Below are 25,460 nucleotides of genomic sequence, written 5' to 3' on the forward strand. Positions count from 1 at the left end.
AAAAGTTAATGCTAAATTGTCTCGTGTTCTGATAAAGTGAACGCATTTCCAGTAACCAGTCCGGCGTTTATTGAGATCAGACAATTAAATCATGGAAGTAGGTCGTCTCACCTCTTTGCAATTTGACAGCTTACTCGACACATGTGCACTCATGCCGCTTGACATTTCATGACCTATGACGTAACCACTGTAAACAGGTTTACTATTTCACCGGAAGTACGCCTGTTTTTCAGCCCAACCGCGAATTTTCTTTGCTCGTTTGCTCAGAAGTCTCAGAAATGACTGAGACGTTAAATGCAAGTCAAATATATTTTGGGTTCTTGTTTTTGAAAGTATTCTAACGCATTGCTGAATTAAAAAAAATTAGCGTTTCGCGTTTGCCTCCCGCTTCCCGCCCTTTTCTCTCCCGCCTCTCGTACCCCTCCCGCCCCCTATTCTCCCGGGCTCCCGCCCCCCTGTCCCCCCCCCCCCCCCACTCATAACAAGTTTCTCGTTGTATCGGTAGTCAAAATAACTTCTGTCACTGCTCGCTACGCTCCAAGCTGTTTTGTCACTGTATTTATGATTATTTCTAACGATGCCGTGGAGTGGTTGTTTCTGTAAGCAAGTTCAAGGTTACTTTCTTGGCTGGTCGCCACATATTAAATTGGCTACCTGCTATTCAATATTGTAGGGAAAAAAACTGATCGTTGACCTGGCATCTCTTCGGATGTTCATTTTCAACGCCTCCAATCTTTTATAGCCTTGCTTGCTATGTTCTCTATATTCCCCAAACCGTTCAGAAACTGCGTTTCCCAGTGAATTTTGTCACTGCGGAGATGATTATCGCGAACAGGCTTCACTATTTCTTAGTTTTCCCTCGATCTTGTTGTTTAAAGGAGCTCAGTCACGGTTTGCACATTTTGAAAAGTTTAGCCTAAACTTTTCAAATTCGTCGTTTGCAATCCGTGTCAATCTTCGCCATCCTTGACCATCCTTGTTCCTTTATGGTTTATTATTATCTCTTTGATGTTTTTCTATCTTTGTAAACTATTATTTTCAGGTTTCCTTCCATTTAAAGGAGATTTTTGTACGTGGCCAAAACAAAAACAAAACAAAAACAAAAAAACAAAACAAAAAAACAAAAAAAAAAAGGACAAAGCACCGTGACTGAGCTCCTTTTAACAGTTATGGTTAATTGGTAACAGGACAATAGTGTCGTCCAATATTGTCCGTTATCCTATTCGTGATTAAACTCAGACCTCATTAGGCCCAGTCTACACTAGACACTACGCCGGAGGAATTTGAAAAGGCAACAATCGCCGGTCCCTTTGGATTTGTGTTTGAGGAAAACTCGGTCAAGGAAATCACATGACTATCGTGACGTCATCGTTTTCGAAAAGCTCCGTTTTCAAAGTGTTTTTTGTCCACCCTAAAACGCAAAGTCGGCGTTTTCAAATTCCTCCGGTTTGAAGAGTGTTTTCGGAAAGCTCCTTTTTCGCGACGGATTAGTGTGGACGGTAGGTCTAACCGAAGAGATAAACCACGTTTTCAAATTCCTCCGGCGTAGAGTGGATAGGGCTTTATACTCCACTCAGTCCTAGAGTGGTTACTTACTTTCGGCTCAGTTCAAGTTAATGATGTCAACGGTTGGAAAATAATACAGGCACCATAAGAATGTCAAAATGTTGTTCATTTTATTTCATCGATTCGTGTCACTACAGTTTTTTGTTAGTGTAAAAATCGTTTAAGAGTCTTGAAGTATTCCGCGTCAACGAAGTCTCTCATTTCATCGACTGTGACCCAAACGTGATCAAAATAGTCTTCATGTAGCCTGACACATCCTGTCACATAGTTAACTTTGTAGAAGAACACCTAAAAGATGACAAAGAGATGTGTTAAAAGGACGGCACAGAATTCTCACAGTCAGACTCTGTTATGGAAAACTTTCCTCTTTAGACCCTCCGCCTGATTAGGCATATTTTATACTATGGACATTTATCTGTATCGTTTTTGTGACAATGTAATTTGTTTTATTATTTATTTAGTTTTTTTTAGTTGCATACATGTACACGTTCGTATTTTGATCGAGGTTACTCAGCTCTTAGGTGCAACATGTTTAAATAAAGTGTTGATTGATTGGATTGATTGATTGATTGTCTGTCTGCTAATTTTCCCTGAAAAAATTGGAAGTTGGAAAAGCCTATTAACGAAATTTTTATTAAACTTGCCTTGTTACTCGTGTTCTTGTATTTTTTCATAACAGCAATTGGTGCATTGCTGAGGAATCGAACTTTTAAATCTGTGCCACAAATTTCACCTAAACTTCTTGATGCAACCTGGAATAACAAAATTCAAAAACAGTAAGCAAGTACTTTTTTGATGAGTTGTAGATTTACAGTATATTGTTATTTTATTTGAAACTTCACTAACTTAAGTCTTTATTTCAATTTTTATTAACAAAACTTCCATGTAAATCAGTGTCTAACAATTTGAATTTGTGGTCAATCTTGTTTGTTCCATCTGGTTTTAGTTCATTCGCTTGATTGTTCGTTCAGTAAGTAATGTGATGGGCAAGCATCCCATCCAGTCATCTAGAGAGGAGTAGAAATATTTTTTCTTCACTTGCATATAATTACTTCTACTCAGTAGTCACTTCATGCAACAAACACTGGAGATACAGCTGTAAGCATCAGCCTGATGGGCCACTAGGCTTGAGTGTAGACTTAACCTTTCCTTCTGCAAACTGTTTTTTTTTTATTATACACATGTGTTTGCCCATTCAAATGAATGCGATTGTGCAGTGCTTTGACATTCTGTACTCTCTTTTTTTAATTTCTTGAAAAAATATGAAGGTTTCAGGAGTGTAAAGGATACATTTACCTGTTGAAGTGTGTCACGGGTATCTATAACTTCAGCATGTGGCACCTCCCATGCTGCTGCATCTTTTTGCCTCCTCACCAACAAAATCAACTTTTCTTGTAATTTACGATGCAGGGATTGGAGGTTGTTAAGTCTGTCGGCTTCTGTCTCCCGGCTTCCTGGCTCATACCTTCTCAATTCCTCTTCCTGCTCTTCTTCAAATTGCTGTCAGTGAAGAATGTACACATGAAGGTGAAGAAGATGATCAGGGCTGTCATTAAAGTTTGAGCAAGCTCTTACATTGATCTTTACATCCGTAACAACTTCTGTTACTTTGTGAGTGAATTGTATCAACAACAGGTCAGTTCACCCGTAACATCAAGAGCCGATCAAGCCTACCCAGCCGTAGCATGTGTTAAGGGTTACAGTTCTTAATGACAGCCCTGGTGATCATCAAAAATTTGGACAGGAATTAACCTAAAAGGTGCTGCAATCTTATTTGTAACCTTTATGAGGTACCAAGGCCAAATTTAAAAAAAATCAGTTGGGAGGTCAAAAGCAAAAGCAAATTTCAAACTTTTAGCTCTAAAAGTGGTCACAGTCACTAACAAGAGGTGGTCAGTTACAAGAGGTCTTAAATATAGTGATTTGACTTGGAAACTTTGGTATTTTGGAAAACTGGTCGCTAAAGAGAGGTGGTCGCAATTGGAGGTTCGACTATAAGTACATAGTATTAGACCGTGAGTCTATCACCTTTAGCCACTTTGATATGCAAAAAATAACGTTGACTGAAAGGCCACCAAAACCACACACGCACACACACAAAAGGATCAGGGCAAAAAACTTCCACTTGTCCACCTGTCAGAGATCAGTACTCTTGTAACTCAGACGAGTGGATTTCCAAAAGCACTTGTCCTACGGGACAAGTAGAGTTTGCCAAAAAAAAGATGTTCTTTTCTACTGAGGTCTGAGATCCCAAGCATTTTGGACTTTGTAAACTAGCCTGAGTTTTGCGAAGTTTGGTTTCTTTTCACGGCAACTTACCCATTTTCGCCTCTGTTTTCCGAGAATATCTGGTTCTGTTGTTTCGGTAAATACTGGGATCCACATTCCATGTATGGAAATGACGACCTCGTTTGAGACAAGGCTTCATTAACACTTGAATGAGGTGATTACCGTTGTGGCAAGTTTTGTGATCATTAAAGTAAGTATGCATACAATGGCAAATCACCCATATATTGTTACACTAAATGAAATGTTATCCTTTTACAGTTTCGCACTATTTTGCGCATAAAAAAATTTCATAACAAAAAAGAGCATTGATGTATGCTTTCAGAAAATGCTGTCTTGTTTGTCAAATGTTTCTTTCAACAAAAGTAACATGTTCAGTTCCCCATTTACGCACCACCCAGCAAAAAGTAAACAAACTTAAATTGCATACATGTATGTGCTGAACAGCACATTCCCAGTACCATGATATGTCCACAATGAAATTCTGACCTTGTTTCCGAGAGAAGTGTAAATTCTGTGTTTGTCTTCCTTGAAGGAGACAGAAACTAGTTCAGCCAATTTCATTTTGTTGACTAGCCAAAGTGGCTAGTGGAAATCAACAGCCTACTAGCTGCAACTAAATTTCTACTAGTCTGTGGCTAGTTGGCTACCATTAGTGTCAAGCCCTGAAGCAAAATGTTTTCTGTTATATATGTATGTCATTTCTACATAAGTACAGTAGTTTGAAGCATGTCCATTTTTTAGGTTTAGCAGCTTCAGTGCATGACCCCTAATGGTTTCAAACTCTTTTTATCACCAATAATTTAGAAAGAAATTTATGCGACCTCTCTTTTAAAGCAAAGCATCTTTTCAAAGGGGCAATATTATCAATAGGCTAGGCTTATCACCCTAGCTGCTTAAAATACCTTTCTGTCTGCCTCAGATATTGCAATCACAATACTTTCATCATCATCTTCATCTTTAGCATTTTCCTTCCTTTCCATAATCTCTTTCCACTGGACTTCATCCTCAGACAGTGCACTGTGTTCAAGCTCTATCTGATGTTGAAGTTCTTCAAACTGTTTTTCTAAATCTGATTTTTCCTTAGTTATAACTGGCAAACGCTGTACACAGACGCCACTAAAAATCCTTGAACTACGAGGATTTGGTTGAATAGAACTGTAGCTTCTTCTGTTTACAAAATCTGAAAGTATGCATCCTGAAATATTATAATACATGTAAGTGATCCATTGTGATGAACTGGGCTCGTCCCAGACCGTAAAGGAATTGCAATTATTTAAAATGCCTAAAATTTGAATACTGCTATGAAAGTAGCCCACAAACGCAGATGAATTTCTAATAAAAGCGTGAAACAAGAAGAAGAACTATACTATTTTTATAAAATACTCCCAGGTCTCTCATACGAACCAGACTAGCTGAAAATTCCTAGCTAAATATTTGTCGCTACCTGGTATTTTTACGTTGTCTTTCGTCCACAGAGGAGAACTTCGTGCGGCAAAACATGCTAACTTTCTAACCTGCCGACCGCTCTGAGCCGCCATTTTGAATTGCTTTGTAACCACGTCGCGCCGTGATGCCTGGTGGAAAATCGAACAAACATGGCGCTTCCAAATTTGAAGTGTTTGATTTCGCGAGAAAATTTACACCAAATAGGAACATTGTTTTTCCTTCATGGTGAAGGATACACCGCAGATAGCTCAAGAAAGGTTCTAAAATCTTTGCTTCACAGAGAATTCGATTTTGACCACCTACGAGTGATTTATCCACAAGCCCCTGACATCACGTACAGGGTCGCTACAGGAGGAGAAGATAAGGGTATGTGGTATGAGCGGAACACGTTTAGTCCCACTGATTGGGAGAAAATAGATTCGATAAACCATTCATGTACTTTGATTAGCCAGCTGATCAACCTGGAGAAATCTCGTGGGATTCCACTACAGAATATCATCGTCGGTGGATTTGGTATGGGGGGAATAATCGCCATGCATACTGCGTACAGGTAAGCTTATATTAAGATTTACTTTTGTTATAAAGACACGAGTGTTTTACTGGAAAATATACCACTCGTAAAATTCACACGAAACTGCATGTGGGACGCAAATGGCGTACTTTCCATATCCTCGCTAGTGAAGATATTGATGACGTCATTTCCCGCTTTTCAAAGTTGTTTGTGCAAAGAGTCAGTGTGTCTATATGATAAAAACAAAATTGCTCGATGGCACGAAGATTTGAATTTTATTTTCTTGAGTAACAACAATATTTACCGGCCAAAAGTAAAATTCATACCTTGGCGTTGTCATGGCCTGGTCTGAGATTCTTATGGTGCCTCCATCTAACCAGCCCCAAGAGTGTCACCATCGTCATCATCATTTTATTTGTCACAAAAGCAAAAAGAAAGTACACTGTATATACACCAACAACAAGTTTGACAGGGCAAGGAGACCTCCAAAAACCACCAGGCTTATAGTGGAGACCACCTGAGTGATTAATGTACAGTCATATAGTTTGAATTTTCAAGGTTATGTGCTTGGCATGACCAATTTAGTGTTATTTCATGAAAAAAAAATTAAATCGTCTTTTTATAGAGTTGAAAAAGCTTGTTGAACTAGTGATCGATAGTGGCAGTGTGCAGTGAGTGAGTACTGGTAACCTGTTAAGGTGGTGATAACCAGTTTACTACTACCGGGAGTTTCAATGAGGCTCCATTCTGGGGAAGTGGGGTGGGGGGGGGGGGGGGGTTGGTCTGAGGGTGTTTTCCATTTACAAAAATTTTGGAAAATTTCTATTGGGAATTTCCGTTTGGGAAAAGTGCGTTCCATTTGTCCCAAGTCCCATTCATTCACAGGCCCTTCTCTGTCGCTTCTCCGAATCTCCCGCGAATATTCAAAATGGAGGCCAGTAAGGCCCATCAGATATGTTTTTGCAAGATGTTAGAAGTCCCTATAGTTAATTAATTTGTATAGAGGAAGAAAGTTTGATTAATTCAGAAGATGATGCAGTAGATATCTTTTCAGCAGCCTCGACGTTCTTGAGACGGAATTTGCAACGAACTGAAGGCTATTTTGAACATGCGTTGCCAGGATATTCACTCGATGAGTTTACAAGTCATTTTCGAATGTCACGAGGCACAATGGAAGGTCTCTGTAGAGTCGTCCAAGCTACAGGAAGTGTGCCACAACGGCATTCATTTAGAAGACCACCAATTCCGCTCCAGAAACAAGTATTGGCATTCGTGTGGTTTATTTCAAACTCGGAAGTTTTCCGTTCAGTTTCTAACAGGTTTAACGTGCACTGGCAAAAAAGCTTTGAACAAGCAAGAATTTCTACCTACCACTTTTATATGCAGCATATTCGTGCTGCAATAAATTTTCTAGATCTGGTGCTAGAACGTGGCAGGCAGAGCACTCATAGTAGCCCTCAAAGTTTGTTGGCAAAAAGCTTCCAGAAAACTGACCCTGATCAGCCGCCATTTTTGTTGAAACATGAGGGAGCCAAAGGAGTCCTGGCTGCTTAAAAGACTGCAAAAGGCATGGAACTGGTGATAAAGACGAGAAATCTGTAAATGGAACACAATTTTTCCATTAGGAAGTTTCCACCAGGAAAACGGGACTACCTTTGCAGGAATTCCGTTTATTCCGGAAAATTTCCAGGGGAACAAACCAAAAAGTCGTGTTCCATTTACATCCCAACCAAAATTTCCGGAATTTTTTGGTAAATGGAAAACGCTCTGAGTATCCCAAATACCGTTAATTGTTGGCCTTAATATGCTGTATCCAGGTAATTCCAATTTCAAAATTAAGAATTTTTCAACCTGATATCCTGAGATATCTGTTCTAAATACCCCACATCCCATTAATTTTCCCTCCAAATATAACTGCATCCCATAAATTGTTTACAAATATTTTCTGTGTCCCAAAAACCTTTAATAGGGGCTCATTAATACTATTGGCTGTTCTGTGTTATGGAAACTGGAATAAGCTCTGATAATTGTACTCCACAATAAAGAGGCTAGGTGGAGGTTCTAAGGGGGTCCTGGTGGGGTGGATACCTGGAACCATGTTTGGGTATAAAGGCCCTATTTGGGACAAAGATATCCTCAAATTTGCACCCTGAGCAGGACAACACCCTCTATTCTAGGACCTTGTTTAGGACAAAGGATTGGGTGAATTAGAGGATACCGACACTATCCCACAATTCATGGGATTGTACCATCTTGTTCTAAAAATTAGCTGAAGTTGACTGAGGCCGGAAAATATCTCCGATCATGACTTGCTGCATACTGTTTAAACCATTATGTAATGGCAGTAATTGTGCACTGCTGTACCCTATTTACAGTGTAGGACAGGTTCAAAACCTAATTTAGGATAGGCTCACTTAAAACTAGCCATTTTCACCTCAAATGCTCATTTTCAAACTTGTAAAATTTATCTTAAACAAATTCTTTAAGCAACAAATAATGATGAACAACTTTGTTCCCAGGGCCTTTCCTTCGAAGTTTGAAAAAAGGGAAAAGAAAAGGGAATGGCCTTGGGTGCAAGATTGAATGATGAAAAGAATACCCAAGTGAAAACAGCCATAAAGGTCCCAGAGCTCTGCGAAGAATCTCCTGTAAACCAGTCTTGGGTTGAAATTTTTCAGCATCTGACACAATAAGTAAGGCCTATTGTTTATTTTGTTTCCAACCCAGAAGAGGAAAATGTTGTACAGAACTGCTCAATCGGCATTAGGTAAAAAAAAAAAAAAAAAAAAACATAGAAAAGAAAGTGGAAAACAATTTTGTTGTGTTTATTTACAGTAATACTTTAATCAGGTATACAATAGTAATTGTAATTACAGATAAAAAAGAGAGACACTCCTATTGTCTTTTTACATGGAAATTAATTTCAGCCCATTTTAGGGCTTGGAAAAAGGACCAAAATGAATCCAGTTTCATAAAACAAATTGCCATAAGGAAAATAGCTCTACATTTATTAGTTAAATGCAATCAAACCTCCTGTAAGCAGACGCCTTAGGGACAAGAAAAATTTTCTGCATTGGAGAGGTGTCTGCATATGGGACAGATTATGTAACAAGACATTGCTTGGGGTGACAGTATATCAAACAAGGTGACAATGATGTGAATAATTACTTTTATGATGTCTGTTCTTCAGGTTTCACCCTGAAATTGCTGGAGTTTTCACACATTCCTCCATCTTGTCGCCAAGATCGATTGTGCTAGAGACAATAAGGACAGACCTCCAACTCAATAAAGACAAAAAATTCCCTGCATTGTGGATGTGGTATGGTCGTAAAGATAAAAACTGGTTAAGATGGGCTGTGCACACTGCAGAGTGTTTTATGGACCTGAAAATCCAGACTAATTTCCAGGTCAACTATGCCATGCAAGGACATGAAATCATTCCAGATGAAGTCAATTACTTGAAGGAATGGGTTGAACAAATTATTCCTAATCCTGGAAGGGGAACTGAGAAAGAAACAAGCTGAAATATGTCTTGGTGATTGGATGTTCGACAAAATGAATTTCAGGATAATAATCCTTGCTAGAGACCCCTAGGGAAGGTACACTAACTGTTATTAGCTATGTAAGGATATGCCTTCCCAAAGGGTGAGGTATCGGAAACTTATTTTTCCCTTTAAATCCATCACTTCATCTTCAAACGAAATAGAGAGAAAGAAGTACAGTTATGAACCAAATCATTTAACGCGCAGGGCGCTTATCCTAATTTGGAAGCTCATTTGCAGACAGGTCGCTTAACTATCTTTACGTATCGTGATTTTATATTTTTGACCACAATGCTAAATGACAAAACAGCAAAGCGCAACGACTGCCGGAGAAATTACTTGTTATTCTTTGATCCTTGCAAGCTATGACTCTTTCGGTGCAAACGAGAACGTCGTCAAGAAAAAAGTCTTCATGAGAAAAAAACTCTGCACGTGCGTTATATATCCTCGTACTTCTCTTAGACGTCCGCTGCAAAACAACAACGGGAAATGAGCACATTCACTGCATTCTGGAAAACGTGAGGCGTGTGGCTTAATTTTGCGTACTTTTGGAGTTGAACCCTTCCTTGCGAATTCTTTAACCGATAGAGTAGATCCCCTGAGTGCTTCTAGATAATTGCAAGATTTCCTCTTAAATATTTAAAATATTACTAGGCGTTGTCCTTGGCGTTTTCGTTGTCAATTGCTGAACTTCGCTAATGTAATGCTTAATAAACCCAGTTTTGCCAGTAGAATGAAACGACTAGTTGATCATCAGTACGTCAGTTATCAAGATGAATCCTAAACAGCTCTAACCGCGTCGGAAGGTATCGCGAGTTTGGTTATTTTGTGGTGGACCAAGTCACGTGAAGGTTCAAATCCACAGTCTCGATTGAGCGTCGGGGACTGGCACAGAATTTTCAAGGCCTCAAATTCTCCTCCTGAAGTTGTTTTCTTCTTTAGCTATGATAGCCGCCTTCCTCTCTTCCAACTTGTGGCTTGGTGTCGATCTAGTAGTGTTAGAATGTTCCTTTAAACGGACGTTAAAGGGTCGCGCGGTTTCTCGAAAGTAGATCTTCTTACAATCAGCACTCTCTAATTTGTAGATGACGCCACTTCTTTCCATCGGTTGTGGGATCTTTAGGATGTACAAGTTGCTGTGTTGTGAAGGTGTTGAAAGGTGCATGGTAAGTGTTTATACTCTGGTCGCGGAAGGCGCGAGAAACTTTCTCCCATACTTGCACATAGGGGAGAGGGACACTCGGGGTCCAGTGTTTCTGAGGAATTTTGCACATACACGCTTCATAATTGTTGTCACGCAAGACGCCTTCAAGATGTTCAATCTCGTGCGTTCTGTCAGTGTCTTCCTCTTCTGAGATAACAGTGTCGGCAGGATGGAAAAGTGTTCCAACTATCGACCTTTTGTGACCCAGATGATGGCTGGAGTCCAAATCTGGATAGTGATTTGTGTAAGTAGGTTTGCGGTACATGGTAACTTTGGTGGATCCGTCATCCTTGATATGTACACTTGTGTCTAAAAAAGCGAGCTTGCCATCGGATACGGGCTCCATTGTGAGCTTGATGTTAGGGTCCCTGGAGTTAAGATACTCGGTAAAGCCCTCTACCTCATGATCATACTCATCCAACTTCAGAACGAGAATTCGTGAAGCCTTAGAAATTCTGTGCCAGTCCTCGACGCTCAATCTAGCTTGCAGAACAGGCGGATTAGCGAGACAGAGAGCAAACGCGATGCGCTCGTGGTCGCGCTCCGCGCTCGTGTATCGCGTTTCGTTCTCTGCCCCGCTAATCCGCCTGTTCTGCGGGCTACGCTCAATCGAGCTACCGGGATGTTTAGCCACGTGACTTGGTCCACCCTAACTCACTTGACAGTTCCCGAGGAGAAAGACGCTTGTAATCGCGAAAAACTTTGACTTTGCTTCGGTATGTCGTTTCTTATTATCCTTGTAATGTTTTTAAATTTGGTTGGCACTTGGATTTGCCGTGTTAAAATGTTCTAAAACTGCTTCTGAGGCCTTTTCTTTCTTATTAGGCTACATTATCATAGCCCTAGTAGTCAAATTTCGGAAGTTGTCGGTGAAGTTTAGCAAGAAGAAGTTTTTCGTAGTTGTGCCAATGACGCACGATGTAGATGTTCAAAGCAATCTACTAAACCACGATTTATACCCGCGTGGACCGTGAGCGTTGGATCGTCCACGTCTACCATAAATACAAATTTACAATCTCGTTCCCAGAGTCTTCGTTCCCCTTGACCAGCGGTCGGAAAACGAGAGTTCTGGGAACAAACATTTCAGGCATGCGCCATAGATGCAGACTGCGCAGTGAAACTGGATGGGTAGAATCACCAGAATTCGGTTATTTCAAAATGTTGCTCCCAGAGCTCTCGTTTTCCGACCGCTGGTCAAGGGGAACGAAAACTCTGGGAACGAGATTTACAAATTTAAAGATGATTTCCAGTCCGTACTGTGCACTCTCGAGAGTTTGCTTGCTTTTTTTGTTTCATGTAAGACATGACAAAATTTTAACATTTCGCAACTACTTACACGAGGTAAATTCAAAGTTTCAAAACAACCGCCATTATGGATGCGAAACGGTCGAAGCTTTATGCTTCGTTCTTTCTCATATCACTTCAATGAAACAACTTCGCAGCCGTAAAAATCAATGAAGCTGTTGGAAAAAGAATCTGAAAGGCCTTAAAGATAAGGTATGTGCATCGATTCGCATTCTATCGAGTCAGATTTATGTTTGTAAACATTAGGGTGCTGAGACTGCGCAGTGCGGACTGGAAATCATCTTTAACTGGGTTTAGTCCATTCTCGACCCCAGACCGTTTGCTTTCTTGACCGCGCGAAAAAGACCGTGCGCTGTCCGTCTAGACTTGCCACAAGTCGAGGTTTTCTTAATCCTTGACTGATTTATCTCCCTAGAGCGATCGTCGCGAAAGCAGAGAATGATTTCCATCAAAACGTTTACGAGTACTTTTCCATAACTCAAATGAATTTATTTGTGTACAGTGCAGTATGTAGCCAGCAGACAAACGGCAAAAGCTGTTCCATTGAGTAACGCCTCCTGAAAAGACAAAACCGTGTTTAAACCGATCGGGAATTATTTGTTTTAGTCTAGATTAACCAGCGACTAGAGAGCTCCCTGACAAATGCTATAAACTTATGTAGATCTAGCTTCTGCCTACAAGAATCCGAATTAACTGAAGAAAATGGAATTAGTCGGAGAGAACTTTGATTCTGTAAAGCTCTCTTGATTAAATAACGTTGAGAATCGAAGTCGCAACGAACGGAAGAGAATAAAAGCGCTGTTCCCAAAAGTCCTTCATCGATCGACGAGTGCTTTCAACACGGTGTAAAAGTCGGTAAAACGTCCGATGCAAATTTGCTGCGATGCCATTTCTTTGTAGAGAAGAAACTTGGTCATTCATTAAATCAACTTAAAGTGCAACAATTACACAAACTGCAGGAACGGCTCTGTTCTTCTTCGAAAGATCCAAAATTAATAATCTCAAACGATCCATATGCATGATCCGGATCACGCAACCAAGCTGAAGTTGTCTGCCAATTCACTGCCAATTCGCCATCTGCCAATTCGACCGGCTGAAACTGTCTGCCAATTCGATTTAAAATTCAGTAGTGGAAATTAGAACATAAAATCATTTAAATATCTTTACCAATTGCTCAAAAACATTTTCTAGCTGCATTCAAAGCTATTAATTTGCGCCAAATGCTCACGTAAATTTGTAAAAAGATGTTGTAAATATCCTTTGTTCAGAAGTGAATAACTCGTTGCGTGACTTTTCAATTGACACCAACATGGTATCATTTTAAAGCTTACCATCTTATTAGTCCATCTCAACGGCTTCTACACCCATCTCAACGCAATTACTATCGAAAACTTTCACCCGAACATCGTGCTTTAATAACACACATACTTGCACTGGCTTTTCCGGAAGTGAATGACTCGTCACGTAACTTTTTAATTGACACCAACTTGGTATCGTTTTAAAGCTTACCGTATTGTAAGTTCATCTCAACGGCTTTTACACCCATCTCAACACAATTACTATCGAAAAATTCCACCCGAACATCGTGCTTTAATAACACACACACTTGTACTGGCTTTTCCGGAAGTGAATAACTCGTCGCGTGACTTTTCAATTGACAGCAACTTGGTATTATTTTAAAGCTTACCGTATTGTAAGTCCATCTCAACGGCTTCTACACCCATCTCAACGCAATTACTATCGAAAAATTCCACCCGAACATCGTGCTTTAATAACATACACACTCGTACTGGCTTTTCCGGGAGTGAATAACTCGTCGCGTGACTTTTCAATTTTCAGCAACTTGGTATCATTTTAAAGCTTACCTTACTGTAAGTCCATCTCAACGGCTTCTACATCCATCTCAACGAAATTACTATCGAAAAATTTCACCCGAACATCGTACTTTAATAACATACACACTTGTACTGGCTTTTCTGGAAGTAAATAACTCGTCACGTGACTTTTCAATTGACAGCAACTTGGTATGATTTTAAAGCTTACCTTATTGTAAGTCCATCTCAACGGCTTCTACACCCATCTCAACGCAATTACTATCGAAAACTTTCATCCGAACATCGGGCTGTAATAACATACACACTTGTACTGGCTTTTCCGGAAGTGAATAACTCGTCACGTGACTCTTCAATTGACACCAACTTGGTATCACTGTAAAACTTACCATCTTATTAGTCCGTCTGAACGGCTTTTACACCCATCTTAACGGGCTTTCTATAACATAGACATAACTTTTATTGGTCAGCGGTATATTTTTGCTTTTTTTTAATGTCAGTAAGAATAAAAATTATTGGAAAGAAAACGGAAAGGCAGAGTAGGTTCTGATTACAACCATTGAGCGCGCGTTAGATGCAACTGAACACCGTTAAATAGGGGAATCAATTTGGGGTTTTCCTTTCGAACGTAACAGTCTCTTGGGTGTAGGCTGTTTACGATTGCTTCTTCTCTGAACCTTGGCAAGCTCCCTTCTCTGCTTCTTTTGTTCAATGAGGGAATCCCATTCAATGCCATACGGTGTCTTGGTTGGCACATTTATTCCCAGACCGATCCCTGTCGCCATCTCGTACGAGCATTTTTCCAAGTCCATAATGATTTTCAAAAACAAGAACGGTATTTACATAATAGCACTGGTCCGGTATATATTCCGGCAAGTCGTACTTCAAGAAAGTATCCATACATGCCATAAGTGGGACAAAGCCTTTTTTTTTTGTTTTGGTTTTGCCTTGAAAAGGTGTTCTAAGTCACGCATCACATCTGGGAAGATGTAATAAGAAAATGTGTTGGCGCCCAAATCGTAGGTTTCAAGATTCTTGTACTGCTTCTGGTATCCTCCAAGCAACAACCACGCTTGGTGGCGCTCCAAGTGAGGAAGGGGTGTATCCTCTGATGGTGGGACGCCTGCTATATCCAGAAGATAATCTTTCATGGCCTTCACCCTCTCTTCCACCATCTGGGGGTCACCTTAAAGCGATACTCCATCAACTGTTCTTCTTCCGTATCTTCAACTACTAGATTAATTACCACAGCATCGTCTGCATCTTCTGTGGGCGTGCACAGCCTTTTGGATGCTGGTGGAGCTTCGTGTTCCTTCATGTCTTTAGTAATACTTTCAGCTAGTTTTCTTTTCTTCACCTGTTAACAAATTTTAATTTAGTTCTGTAAGTGACGTTTCGAGTGACGTTAAGTAAGTAAAGGAATAACAGAAAACATACATGAGTTAATACACCTCTGTACACACCTTTTGAAATAAACTAGTACTCACCAGATTTGATGACTTGTCACGTTCAAAGTCAGGAAATGTGGATGGAGTGTAGTGCTTTGGTTTCCAAAACGCATGAAAATGAAGATAAAAACCAACCAATTCAGCCATGTAGGGCTTACGTTCAAGGATCAACACCGACAAAGACGTACATATGCACATTTCAGCCTTTCTGCTATTACCAGTGTTATTTTTCCCATGCCCTTAGCTTTTCCCTTTGTTATGAATTTTCATTACCAACCTTTAATTTTGACCGACGTCTGAGCTGCGTCTTTATACCATGCTGGCAGCTTTCTCTGGGGTCTGCTGTCACTGCAGCGAATTCAGTACAAGTCAGTTATTCATGGTAAGAAATTCATAATTTAAATCTACTAATCATTGAGGTATTGTATCGGCCTAAGGTTATCACTGATCTCTACTCAATGCACCTTACCTATATCACCCTGTGGGCAAAACGGTACTGTGTCTCCAAATCGTGCGAGATTCGTAAAGCTGTAACATAAGATTTGCGCTCGTTTCGTTATATCGTGGCATGTTGATTTATAATGTACAAGTAAACAAATAGTCTTATTTCAACTTTACATACTAGATCGTACTATGTTCTTTTGTCCTGCTTGAAGTTAAAGGAATTTATACTCACGATATCCTTCCCTCCAGGATCTCATAGGCCATTTGCATCCTTACTGTTTTTACATTTGCCTGTTGGCGAAAGTTGCGTTGTAAAGGATGTAAATTGGTGAAGTTCGCTATTCCGCTTCCTAAAAATACTTTCTTAGACTTGAATTGTTAAGTATATTAGAGAAACTGGGCGAGTAAGGTTCTACTTAAACAAGAAAAATTCTTTCGGCTTCTACCTGCGAGAATTGAAACACTCCTCCCAGGACTATACACAATGCATACTGAAAGCGAGAAGGAAAAAAAAAAAAGATCATTTGAATGATGACAGTCCTATATTTTTAAACAAACACAGAGGTCTGGAACAATGAGCAACTTACCATGCATACGAAAACTCCACAGTCAGTGTTTGTTTCTTGAATTGGCAATATGTCTTTGTCCTGTATGGACAGAAAAAAAAAATCCTATTTGTCAGACTGTTTGTCTGTTGTGGTTTGAACTCCTTCACAGACACTTACGTTCACTAAAGTAATTTAAGAAGAGCAACGTATAGCAGTGAAATCCTCACCGTAAGTTTTTCAAGTCTCCAGGCGTTCCATTCGGAATCTTCGCCATTCTTGTTACGTACGATTTGAGTCAAACATCTAAAATGACGTCATAATTTTAAATATCGCTGCTATTTTCGACTTAAAGAGATTGTCACTAGCTAGGCCATAAAAGCTTTCAAGGTGAATTGCGATTTTAACGACCCCAACCATTTATAGCCGCACAGACAGACATAAAGGCAGACAGACAGACAGACAGACAGACACCTCAGCCAAACTGGCAAAGTAAGTAGATCTTGTAACTTTTATAGCAATGTAAGTTGCCGAGCGACACGGAAAGTTTCCTAAGATTGCGCTCCAATTCCCAAGGAGTCCAAGTACACCATGCGTTTTTCCTTCCTGTTGATATACTGAAAGGTTAAACGAAACAGGGGTTATTAATTTTTTTTTCTTTCATTTCCCATTAGTGGGCAATTCAGGCTGAGGTGCTACCAGACTTGTCACCCCTTGCCACAGTGTAGCCATTTGATATTTCCGACTATCACTTCCAATTACACTTTATGAGAAAGAGGAGCGTTACATATGCGTGTCTAAACACGTTCGGAATTTTCTACGATCATTCACTGAATTTTTCTTTGATTTTCCGTTTCCTGTAATAATTTGTTCTTGTAATGCTATGGCATTTGAATATGTTGAAAGAGAACAGATGTTAATACAGAATTACGTAAAAAGAAAGAAAGTTAAGAATTCTGTCGTCCTTACGAGTAAGCACCAGTGCCCTGGAGGCCCAGGTAAAGGCACCGCAACAGATACATGACCTGCGTCCTTTGGCCCCTCGGCACACGTAACCTTTAACGATAATTGAAAACATTTTACTGCATGGCTTAGTTATTCCAACGGAAACTAATACATTTATGAAAATGAAGTTTCGCTATCCCTCCTTTGTCAATTAAGGGAGTCTTCTCTTCAAGTACACTCTTTCTCAATTCTGAGAAATCGTTACTAGTCACCAGCGCACACTTTCCTGTACATGTGTCCTCGTCCTGCGAAGTAATAATTGAAGAAACGTCATCGTTAGTTCGAGGTAACCGCCGGTAGCAGTATGCGAAATTAAACTCTTACCCTGAATTGGTTGTAGTCGTTTATGAGCAATTCCAAGTAACCGTTGATTACCTAACATGGAATAACATGGAATAATCATAATAACCGTCATTGTGAAATTCACAAGAAAGAAATGGGCAGCAAAAAAAAAAAAAAAAACGCTTACGAATTTGTTGAGCTCTCTCGTGGTGCCAGATTTCCCAATCAGACGTCTTATTTCCTCATAGGAGAAGTTTCGAACTGGTCTACCACTCGTATTGACAAGGGTTGCGGTGTCGTCTGCCTCGTTAAACGCCACTTTGTTCACCTAGTATTAAATAGGACAGAGGCGACTTATCTACTGGTTAACAACTGCATCGCTAAATGGAGGTCGTGTGCTTGAAACATCCAGGAGTTTCCACTATTGGTAGCCAGCTCTTAGATGGAAAACGCTCCCATGGCTGGTCAGGAAACTGAGCGATTAGCCCCCACGCGGAAGAGTGGACAGGCACCTGTCACACTGAATTAACAGTGGAAAGAGGGAGGGAAGAGAGGGGCAATGCTTGAAGTTGTGCTCTCATGCAAAACGACGCTCACTGTAAACGCTACGGTTGTGGAGGCTGTCAACACATCTCGGTCCAGGAGCTCACCGAATCCTGGTGCATGGACATATCAAGACACCGCTGACAACTATGGGAACGCATTCTCTCTTTGTTGTTAACTCCGTTAAATGGCATTCAACTGCCGTAAAACTAACTTTACTCGAGGCCACAACACTTAGAAACTTACCTCATCGATCATGATTTGATTCAAGCAACATATGCCATCGTCGGTTTTGACCTGTGTGAGAGTGATAATAAAGAGGAGTAATTTGGTTGGTTTTAATTCAACTGAACACAATAAATATTTCCTATGGTACGGGATGTGGAACCACCATACATTACACGCAGATATCACAGAAGAAACAAGAGATTACAAAGCTTGCGCCAACCTCCGTGGAAGAACTGTCCACTGCTTGCCCAAATGTATTGTTTCGCAAGAAACTTCTGAGGCTAAAAATAAGGACAAACGCATTTTAAATGATAGAAACCAACCGTGACCAGCGATGTGAAATGTACAGTAACAGTACTGTTCTCATGATGCACTTGCCTTTCTCCATTGGAGAGTATTTGCAGATTGGCTTCTGACTGGAAAGTGGTTTGACTTCCGTTTTCTTCTCGAAGAACAGCAAATATGCGCTTCGCTGTTAAATGTACGACAGTGCGTTATAACGAACAACTCATTACAACATTTCTAAAGAGTCAAATACTAGAGTAACATAGACACTGTAGGAATTATCACAACATACTTCCAGCTCCGCTGCCGCATTAGTGTCGTTAACTTTTGAAATGCGTTCATCGTCGAATAAGTGCCAGCATCCCTGGAGCTTCAATAGCGAGGTGTCTATACATGCAGACATAAAGTGATAAAGTGGAATAGTCAGTTTCGCATAGGTCAAATTATTTTTTCAAATTGCCGGTAACAATTATGGTTATAAATTGTGATGAACTTTACTTACAATGGCCTGAAATGCTGGTCTGACCTTCACGTAACTAAAATGACAATTTCAATGAAAATGGTTAGTTGCGAAAGTTTCATTACACTTTTCTTTGTACTGCTAGGGCCACCGCTCCTCCAAAAGAATTAAAGTTGAAGTACTAGTATGTTTTTGGTCCTACTTACAATAGCTCCCATTAAACTGTAGGAAAGATTATCTCCCGGCTGAATGGAACACACTGCTGAAACGTCTATCTGTCTAAAGGAGATAAAAGAGGACACAACTTGATTTCATGGTAAAGACTGAAAGCAACTAAAAAAGTAACAACCCGGAATTGAATGGTATGCCAAGTGAGGCAATGAACAGAGAACAATGCATCCATTCTTACTGTGTCACTTTCATTTTTCTCTGCAGTTTCTTTCCGTTGTTGTTAAATCTCTTTAGTTGGATTATTAAGAGTTGGGGCTCTTCCACTATAGTTGACCACACGTAATGCATCGTATCTTCTGTACATTCGTTACAGTACCTAAAACAGCCAGTCAATATTATAATGATGATGGCTTTTATCATGTTTAATATTATTATTATGATTATTATGATTAAGATTATGATTATGATTATGATTATTATTATTATCCTCATTACTATTAGTAGTAGTAAAATGTGCATCGTAAAGCTTCAGAGTAATTTTCTTTTGTCTTGTATCACTTCGTGCGTACAATCGATGGCACAAACTGCAAATACTTATGCTACGTTTCTATGACATTTTAAACAGGTCATTGCAAACTACATTTTGCTTCCTTTAGCGGAATCGTTATTGTAAATAGTTTTGTGTTGGAAAAATTATCATATCAATTTTTATTGAAGAATTTTAATGAGCTCGATAAAATTATAACATTAATAATAAATTATTATTGCTATTATTACTATTATTACGATTCTTATCATCATTTTGTAATTTAGAAAACAAGATAATTCATGTGCTCTTGGGAAACCCCATGCATGTTACAAACGTGGTTTAATACTCACAATTTGGATTTTGCGTCTCCTCGTGGGCCCATCTTTACTATGCAATCCTCCACACTATTGCAACCTTGCATAGATACGCTGCCACGAAATGAATCCATTCCTCAAGGTCATCAGTCACCTTCAATTATTCATGTAGATAATCGCATGAAAATAATGATGTTAATCGGCTTTACTACATGACAAGGTAGCCTTGGGGTAAAGCTAAGCGTTCTGCTTGGTTCTTTCCTCGTTCAGTTCGGGATTTTACAATAGAATCTGTAATAACCTGTGCATTTTCTGTTCTAGAAAGCCCGGCAAATGCAGTTAACAACCATGGCCCCGGTGCCATGTCATAAACTAGGAACTAACCTAGTTTGTTTGAGCCGCACTGGGGAATATTGGCCCTCGGTCGTTTTTGTTCGGACATCGCTGCCCTCGGTCCATACTGCCACGACCCCGCGCCAATATATATTCCTCAATGCGTCCCGCGCGCTCGGGTGGTAAGAAGTTAATGCTAAACCGGACTCAAAAATGCAACCGGCATTACCTTTAATCAGGTCATTATTCAATCCGACCAAGAAATATGCTATTTACAGGGATAAAAAATAATTGCTAACGGCCAACCTGCTGGCACTGTTGACATTTCCTGGTATTTTCAATCAAAGCTCGTTGTGGTATCCACTGCGTGTCCTTAAAAAAAGGCTTGTATCAATGCACAAATTACGACTGAAATTCATGCTTATCTTGAAACGTGACGTATTGTACAGCTGAAGTGAGGCACACTCACCGTAGTAACGATAGCATTCAACAACTTCACAAGGCTTTCGTGGGCATCGTGTTGGTCACTTGCCAACATTGTGGGATTGTGCTTGTGAAATGTACTCTGTTGAGATGGACATTCTAGAGTCTATATCATTGCGTCTTCATTGCATTTAATTCAATGTATAGTCGAAAGTCCAGCAAGAGGCTTAATAGCAGACATATCACTGGAAGTAACTTAATGTTCTAAATGCATTTAATTATATGTGGGATTTAAGTTGATAATGCTTAATTAACAGCCTTAGCGACGTATTAATCGGTGTTTCTTTCAATGATAGAAAGTAATTTTAAACTTATTTTCCAATTCCGAGATTCAGGTAAAATTACTACACAAGTTTAGCACTAACCAGTGAAGTAGGTGGATCCAGGATCATCAACTGTTGAGTTTGTCTGAGCTTGGCTATCAATGTGGCCAGACAGCCTCCTTCCATAGTGGAAACACCCAGTGTACCTATGGAGGTGAGCTGGATTTGCAGGTCTTCCACGATGAAGTTTCATGACATCACGGCGAAAGTTCATTAAGAAGTTGGTGAGCGTTGGGACTGCATGGCTGCTAGAAAACATTTCGGCAATGGCCATACACGCTTTTCCCAGGGTGGGATGAGACACAACCAAAGAGTAGTACAGGATAGGCCCTGTGTCGGTAAAAACCTTACGGGCAGTTTGGCCAGTCGCGTCGAAAAAGACAGCGCCATTACGGGCCATATCGAAGTATAAGCGCAGGTCGGCTTCCGTCCACATCGTGACGATTGTGGGGTAGAGAGATACCGATTGTATGTATCCGAAAAGGTGGGGACCAGACTCCTTCTTAACGTGCTCAGGATACATTTCTTGATCTTCCTTGACGAAACGGGCTCTCAAATGTGCTAAGCTCTGAATTGTGTCTGTGAAAGGCCGTCCTCGGAGGTTCCGTTCAGAGGATATCTTCTGAAGCATCTTGTGGCTACCTACACCATCTCTGTTACCTGAGGCATATACCTTTGCTGGAAGATTTGAAAGCAAGCGGTGGTGCACCCTACTCGGATCTGAACCATGTAGGGCCCTTTTTATCTCGTCGCGTGCTGCCCCTTTAATTCGCCGTCCGTGGTGGACACCCCTCCGGTGTTTTAAATTTCCAGCGTAGGTAACTTCCAGTTGGTCATTGTTCTCCTGCCAAATTTTCACCACAGCGGACACTGAACAACCGGGAAAGGTACATTTTAGAATTCCACGAAAAAATGGAGTGTTCTTTTTCCTGGAATTCACTTTTTTAACGCGGTTTTGATCACAACTAAACACGAAATATGGATTGGTCTTTTGGACGTACTTCAAGAGAACATTATCCCAGTCAGCTGGCATCGCCCTCCTCCCTACTTCCCTTGCAACAGGCGTCAGCCTCGCTATGTCAGCTAAAGAAAGACAGTACCAGGCACCTGGTGGGAGTTCTGCACAGAAATCACCGGAAGGGGATGGAACATCAGAACGTGCCACGAGGCGTGCTGTTTCTTGTTGTAGCTGTTGGAAATAATGTTGAGTGCCAAATCAAACAACAACAAAAAAGTGAATGATCTTAATCAAAACCGACAATGTGTGTTCGACTAAGAAAAGAAACTATGTAATGGCGGGGCATCCCTCTTACCTGAATATTTTCAGTATCGTCCTCGGTGCAGGCAGCGGGGAGCTGAAATGTTGGAAAGCGGGAAAATCTTAAAACTATTTTGTTGTATGTTTTAGTGGGCCATCTATAAAAAAAGAGAAAAAAAGGATATCCAATGCATTACAAAATTCGTTTTCATAACCGCTGCTTTATTACCGCCGTTTTTTCTTCTTCTTCAATATTCTCCATAGTGTCGATTTCGCCGAATTTACTGCAGGACGGACAGAGAAAAGTCTTGGAACTTAGCATGGCTGATATGTCCTCGTCGCTCATGCCCAAGCGTTCTGGGTGGAACCAATCAAAACAGAGATCACATCCAACATATGTCCTGCAGATAGAAGAACTCTTATTTAGCAGAAGCAATAAGCAATGAACGGGAAGAAAAATGATACCTTTCAGATAGAAACGTTATTAACAGCTACCTGTTGTCTTCTGGCTTACGGCAAACGCAGAATAGAACCTCGTCCTAAAAATAATAATGACAATTTTTAAAAAAGATGATAAATATGACTTTGAGCATCATCGATTTTCAAATTTCTAGCGTGGTTGATATCTCTTTAGAAATGTGTTTGCAAGAGCAAAAACGTTTTGGAATGCCAGGAATAAGCTATAAAACTTGTACAGTTGTGCCAAGATCTCCCAAATATTGACCTTTGGTGGAAACAATTAAGCATTTCCTTTGTCTAAAAGTTCATATTTTTGATGCATGCGTTGCTGTAGACAAGTTGCGACTACTCCGGATAGGTATAGTATTCCGAGTGAAATTTTGATTCATTAACAGTTAACAAACAAAAAAGATATGAAATGCGCTTACCGCTAGCGTGGATGGCCGGGAAAAGCAAGGTTGCAGCTCCCAATTTGAAAAAAGCACTTCAATTTGACCTAAAAAACAACGATAACGATTAGTGATTTGGTGGAAGGAGGATATCTATTCCTAAGAGACAAACAGACTATTATTTCTCTCGTGCCGTAGCATTTTTATAGCATACAAGATAAATTACCTTCTTCTTTCTTTTAAAAACATATCTTGGGGATATGATTTTAGGTGACCAAATTTTTTGGCTTTGGACAGGCCCTACATGATTCGTCTGGGCCTTCTAAAAACATGGGGAAAAAAGCAACACGGAAAACTCCAAAGCCCAATAGTAACAATTCAACAGATTGAAAAATTATTAAAATGTACTCGCAAACAAAGCGTAGCATGGACCAATATTAAGAAATAAACTGACCGGCTCATTGCACTTTTTAACTTTGTCCCCTGCCCGACTTTCTGCATCTTTGGGATCTTTGTTACTACCCTGAAAAGGTACATACAAATAGGTGAATATATTTCAGATTTTTCAGCACATTTCTATTTTAAGTTTTCTTTAACGGACTTACATTTGGTTTGAAGGTTTGCTTTGAAGGTTTTCTTTGCCGCAATTTTTTTTGTTTTTGTTTATTTTTCCAACATTCCTCCTACACCCCTCCTCTCAGCCGGCCTTGTCACTAATTACAATCGTATCAATTTAAAGATTATTATTGAGAGTTCAAGGAGGTCACGACAAAACCTCGTGATTCTTATTAACGTTTTCGTATCTTACCTTTACTTGCAACATTTCGGTCACCAACTTAACAAAAAAGGTGGATCGCCAGAGGTTATAAATTGCTTTTATCATGCTCTGCTCTGGAGGACCATTGACATATTCGGTGGCGATTGTTTCCCAGTATGACCCTTGCTTCAGTCCTGCAGCCATGCGGGTTTCATTTGGAAGCCCAGTCTCTGCTATCAACTGAGCCAACCGCTGGTAATCAAGAGCGTGGTGGGCCCTGGATTTCTGTTGTGAATGAATTGCAAAGAAGGTGGTACCCCATTAGAAAAGCTAGTTATAGAATTAGAACAAGAGTTATACGTACCTTTCGTGGCATTGTTCTGGCCTTGAGTGTCATCCGAATCCGGCAATCAAGTGGACAGTCCTTATTCTTTACATTCTTGTCATTCGTGTGCTTGCTTGATTCGATTGCTCTTTAACATTGAATCCAACAACGGAAAGACAAACAATTCGGTAGATTTCAGATTTTATTTTGATTGGTGAAAGTATTTGTGTTTTAACAGAACGCTTAAAGAGGACACTTGAATGGACAATTTACCAAAGTATGTTTAAAAGTTCCCGATAGAAACAAGAATAAACGTTGACGTTCAATTTAATTAGTCAACCAAAGGTATAATTTTAAAAAAAAGGAAAAAAAAAAAAAATGAGAACCGCGCTTTCCCCCGTGGAAACAGAATAAACTTGAAAGTAAAAGAAGATAAACTTATTTCACGCTATCACAAGTGGTGAATTTTTAGTTTTCATCGATAGCGATGTTGGCAATGGGAATGTCTGTATGATAACAATCGTCGGTCAAATGGCAAGGTAAACAACTGATTTAGGGCGGCGGTGGCATCAATCGTTCGCTCCTGTCAGCTTAAAGCCGACGGTTGATGGTCGTTGATGATAATGTTCTTTTCCCAAGTTTCGTAATCTCCATCTCACAGTATTTCCACTAATACTGATTACAAACATTAACGTGGATACCGCTAGAACGGTTGCCATTTTGTCTTGAAACTCAACAAGCCGTTGAGATGGACTAATAAGACGGTAAGCTTTAAAATGATAACAAATTGGTGTCAATTGAAAAGTCACGTGACGAGTTATTCACTTCCAGAAGAGCCAGTGCAAGTGTGTATGTTATTAAAGCACGATGTCGGGTGGAATTTTTGCAAAGCAATTGCGTTGAGATGGGTGTAGAAGCCATTAAGATGAAGTAATAACACGGTAAGCTTTAAAATGATACTAAGTTGGTGTCAATTGAAAAGTTACGTGACGAGTAATTCACTTCCCGAAGAGCCAGCAGAACTGTTTATATTATTAAAGCACGATGTTCGGGTGAAATTTTTCGATAGTAATTGCGTTTAGATGGGTGTAGAAGCCGTTGAGACGAACTAATAACACGGTAAGCTTTAAAATGATACCAAGTTGCTGTCAACTAAAAAGTCACGTGACGAGTTATTCACTTCC

At 40.0% G+C, this 25,460-nt stretch overlaps 4 protein-coding genes and 1 pseudogene across 7 annotated transcripts; 1 reads left to right on the forward strand and 4 right to left on the reverse strand.

Moving 5' to 3' along the window:
* Positions 1-535: 535 nt before the first annotated feature.
* LOC145460675 (large ribosomal subunit protein mL46-like) lies at positions 536-5,449 on the reverse strand. Its single transcript, XM_081445562.1, has 5 exons — positions 5,300-5,449; positions 4,758-5,050; positions 2,863-3,066; positions 2,211-2,318; positions 536-1,854 (listed from the first exon to the last, which is right to left on the reverse strand). The coding sequence occupies exons 1-5, from the start codon at positions 5,391-5,393 to the stop codon at positions 1,711-1,713; spliced, it is 843 nt and encodes a 280-aa protein (XP_081301688.1). The 5' UTR covers positions 5,394-5,449; the 3' UTR covers positions 536-1,710.
* Position 5,450: 1 nt separating this feature from the next.
* On the forward strand, positions 5,451-9,912 carry LOC145460668 (lysophospholipase-like protein 1). Its single transcript, XM_081445552.1, has 2 exons — positions 5,451-5,851; positions 9,003-9,912. The coding sequence occupies exons 1-2, from the start codon at positions 5,451-5,453 to the stop codon at positions 9,334-9,336; spliced, it is 735 nt and encodes a 244-aa protein (XP_081301678.1). The 3' UTR covers positions 9,337-9,912.
* A 7,296-nt stretch (positions 9,913-17,208) lies between these two features.
* On the reverse strand, positions 17,209-18,260 carry LOC145460674 (uncharacterized). The gene is made up of 4 exons (XM_081445561.1): positions 18,209-18,260; positions 17,607-17,747; positions 17,462-17,512; positions 17,209-17,382 (listed from the first exon to the last, which is right to left on the reverse strand). Exons 1-4 carry the CDS (start codon positions 18,218-18,220, stop codon positions 17,224-17,226), a joined length of 363 nt encoding a protein of 120 aa, XP_081301687.1. The 5' UTR covers positions 18,221-18,260; the 3' UTR covers positions 17,209-17,223.
* A 439-nt stretch (positions 18,261-18,699) lies between these two features.
* Positions 18,700-20,820, reverse strand: LOC145502137 (uncharacterized; annotated as a pseudogene). The gene is made up of 7 exons (XR_014051291.1): positions 20,752-20,820; positions 20,589-20,654; positions 19,986-20,103; positions 19,345-19,482; positions 19,142-19,214; positions 18,978-19,011; positions 18,700-18,862 (listed from the first exon to the last, which is right to left on the reverse strand). The product of XR_014051291.1 is annotated as an uncharacterized LOC145502137 (transcript).
* Positions 20,821-21,125: 305 nt separating this feature from the next.
* Positions 21,126-24,959, reverse strand: LOC145460656 (uncharacterized). Of its 3 annotated transcripts, none has more exons than XM_081445541.1 (5): positions 23,234-24,959; positions 22,842-22,885; positions 22,576-22,747; positions 22,402-22,443; positions 21,126-22,277 (listed from the first exon to the last, which is right to left on the reverse strand). In XM_081445541.1, the coding sequence occupies exons 3-5, from the start codon at positions 22,690-22,692 to the stop codon at positions 21,126-21,128; spliced, it is 1,311 nt and encodes a 436-aa protein (XP_081301667.1). In that variant the 5' UTR covers positions 22,693-22,747; positions 22,842-22,885; positions 23,234-24,959. The 3 variants fall into 3 exon arrangements, with proteins under 3 accessions (XP_081301667.1, XP_081301666.1, XP_081301665.1); XM_081445540.1 differs by having other exon boundaries at positions 22,576-22,885; positions 23,234-23,717; positions 24,003-24,940; XM_081445539.1 differs by having other exon boundaries at positions 22,576-22,885; positions 23,234-24,940.
* Between the last annotated feature and the right edge of the window lie 501 nt (positions 24,960-25,460).

The sequence above is a fragment of the Orbicella franksi genome, chromosome 11 (genome assembly GCF_964199315.1).
Source record: "Orbicella franksi chromosome 11, jaOrbFran1.1, whole genome shotgun sequence".
Taxonomy (NCBI): domain Eukaryota; kingdom Metazoa; phylum Cnidaria; class Anthozoa; order Scleractinia; family Merulinidae; genus Orbicella; species Orbicella franksi.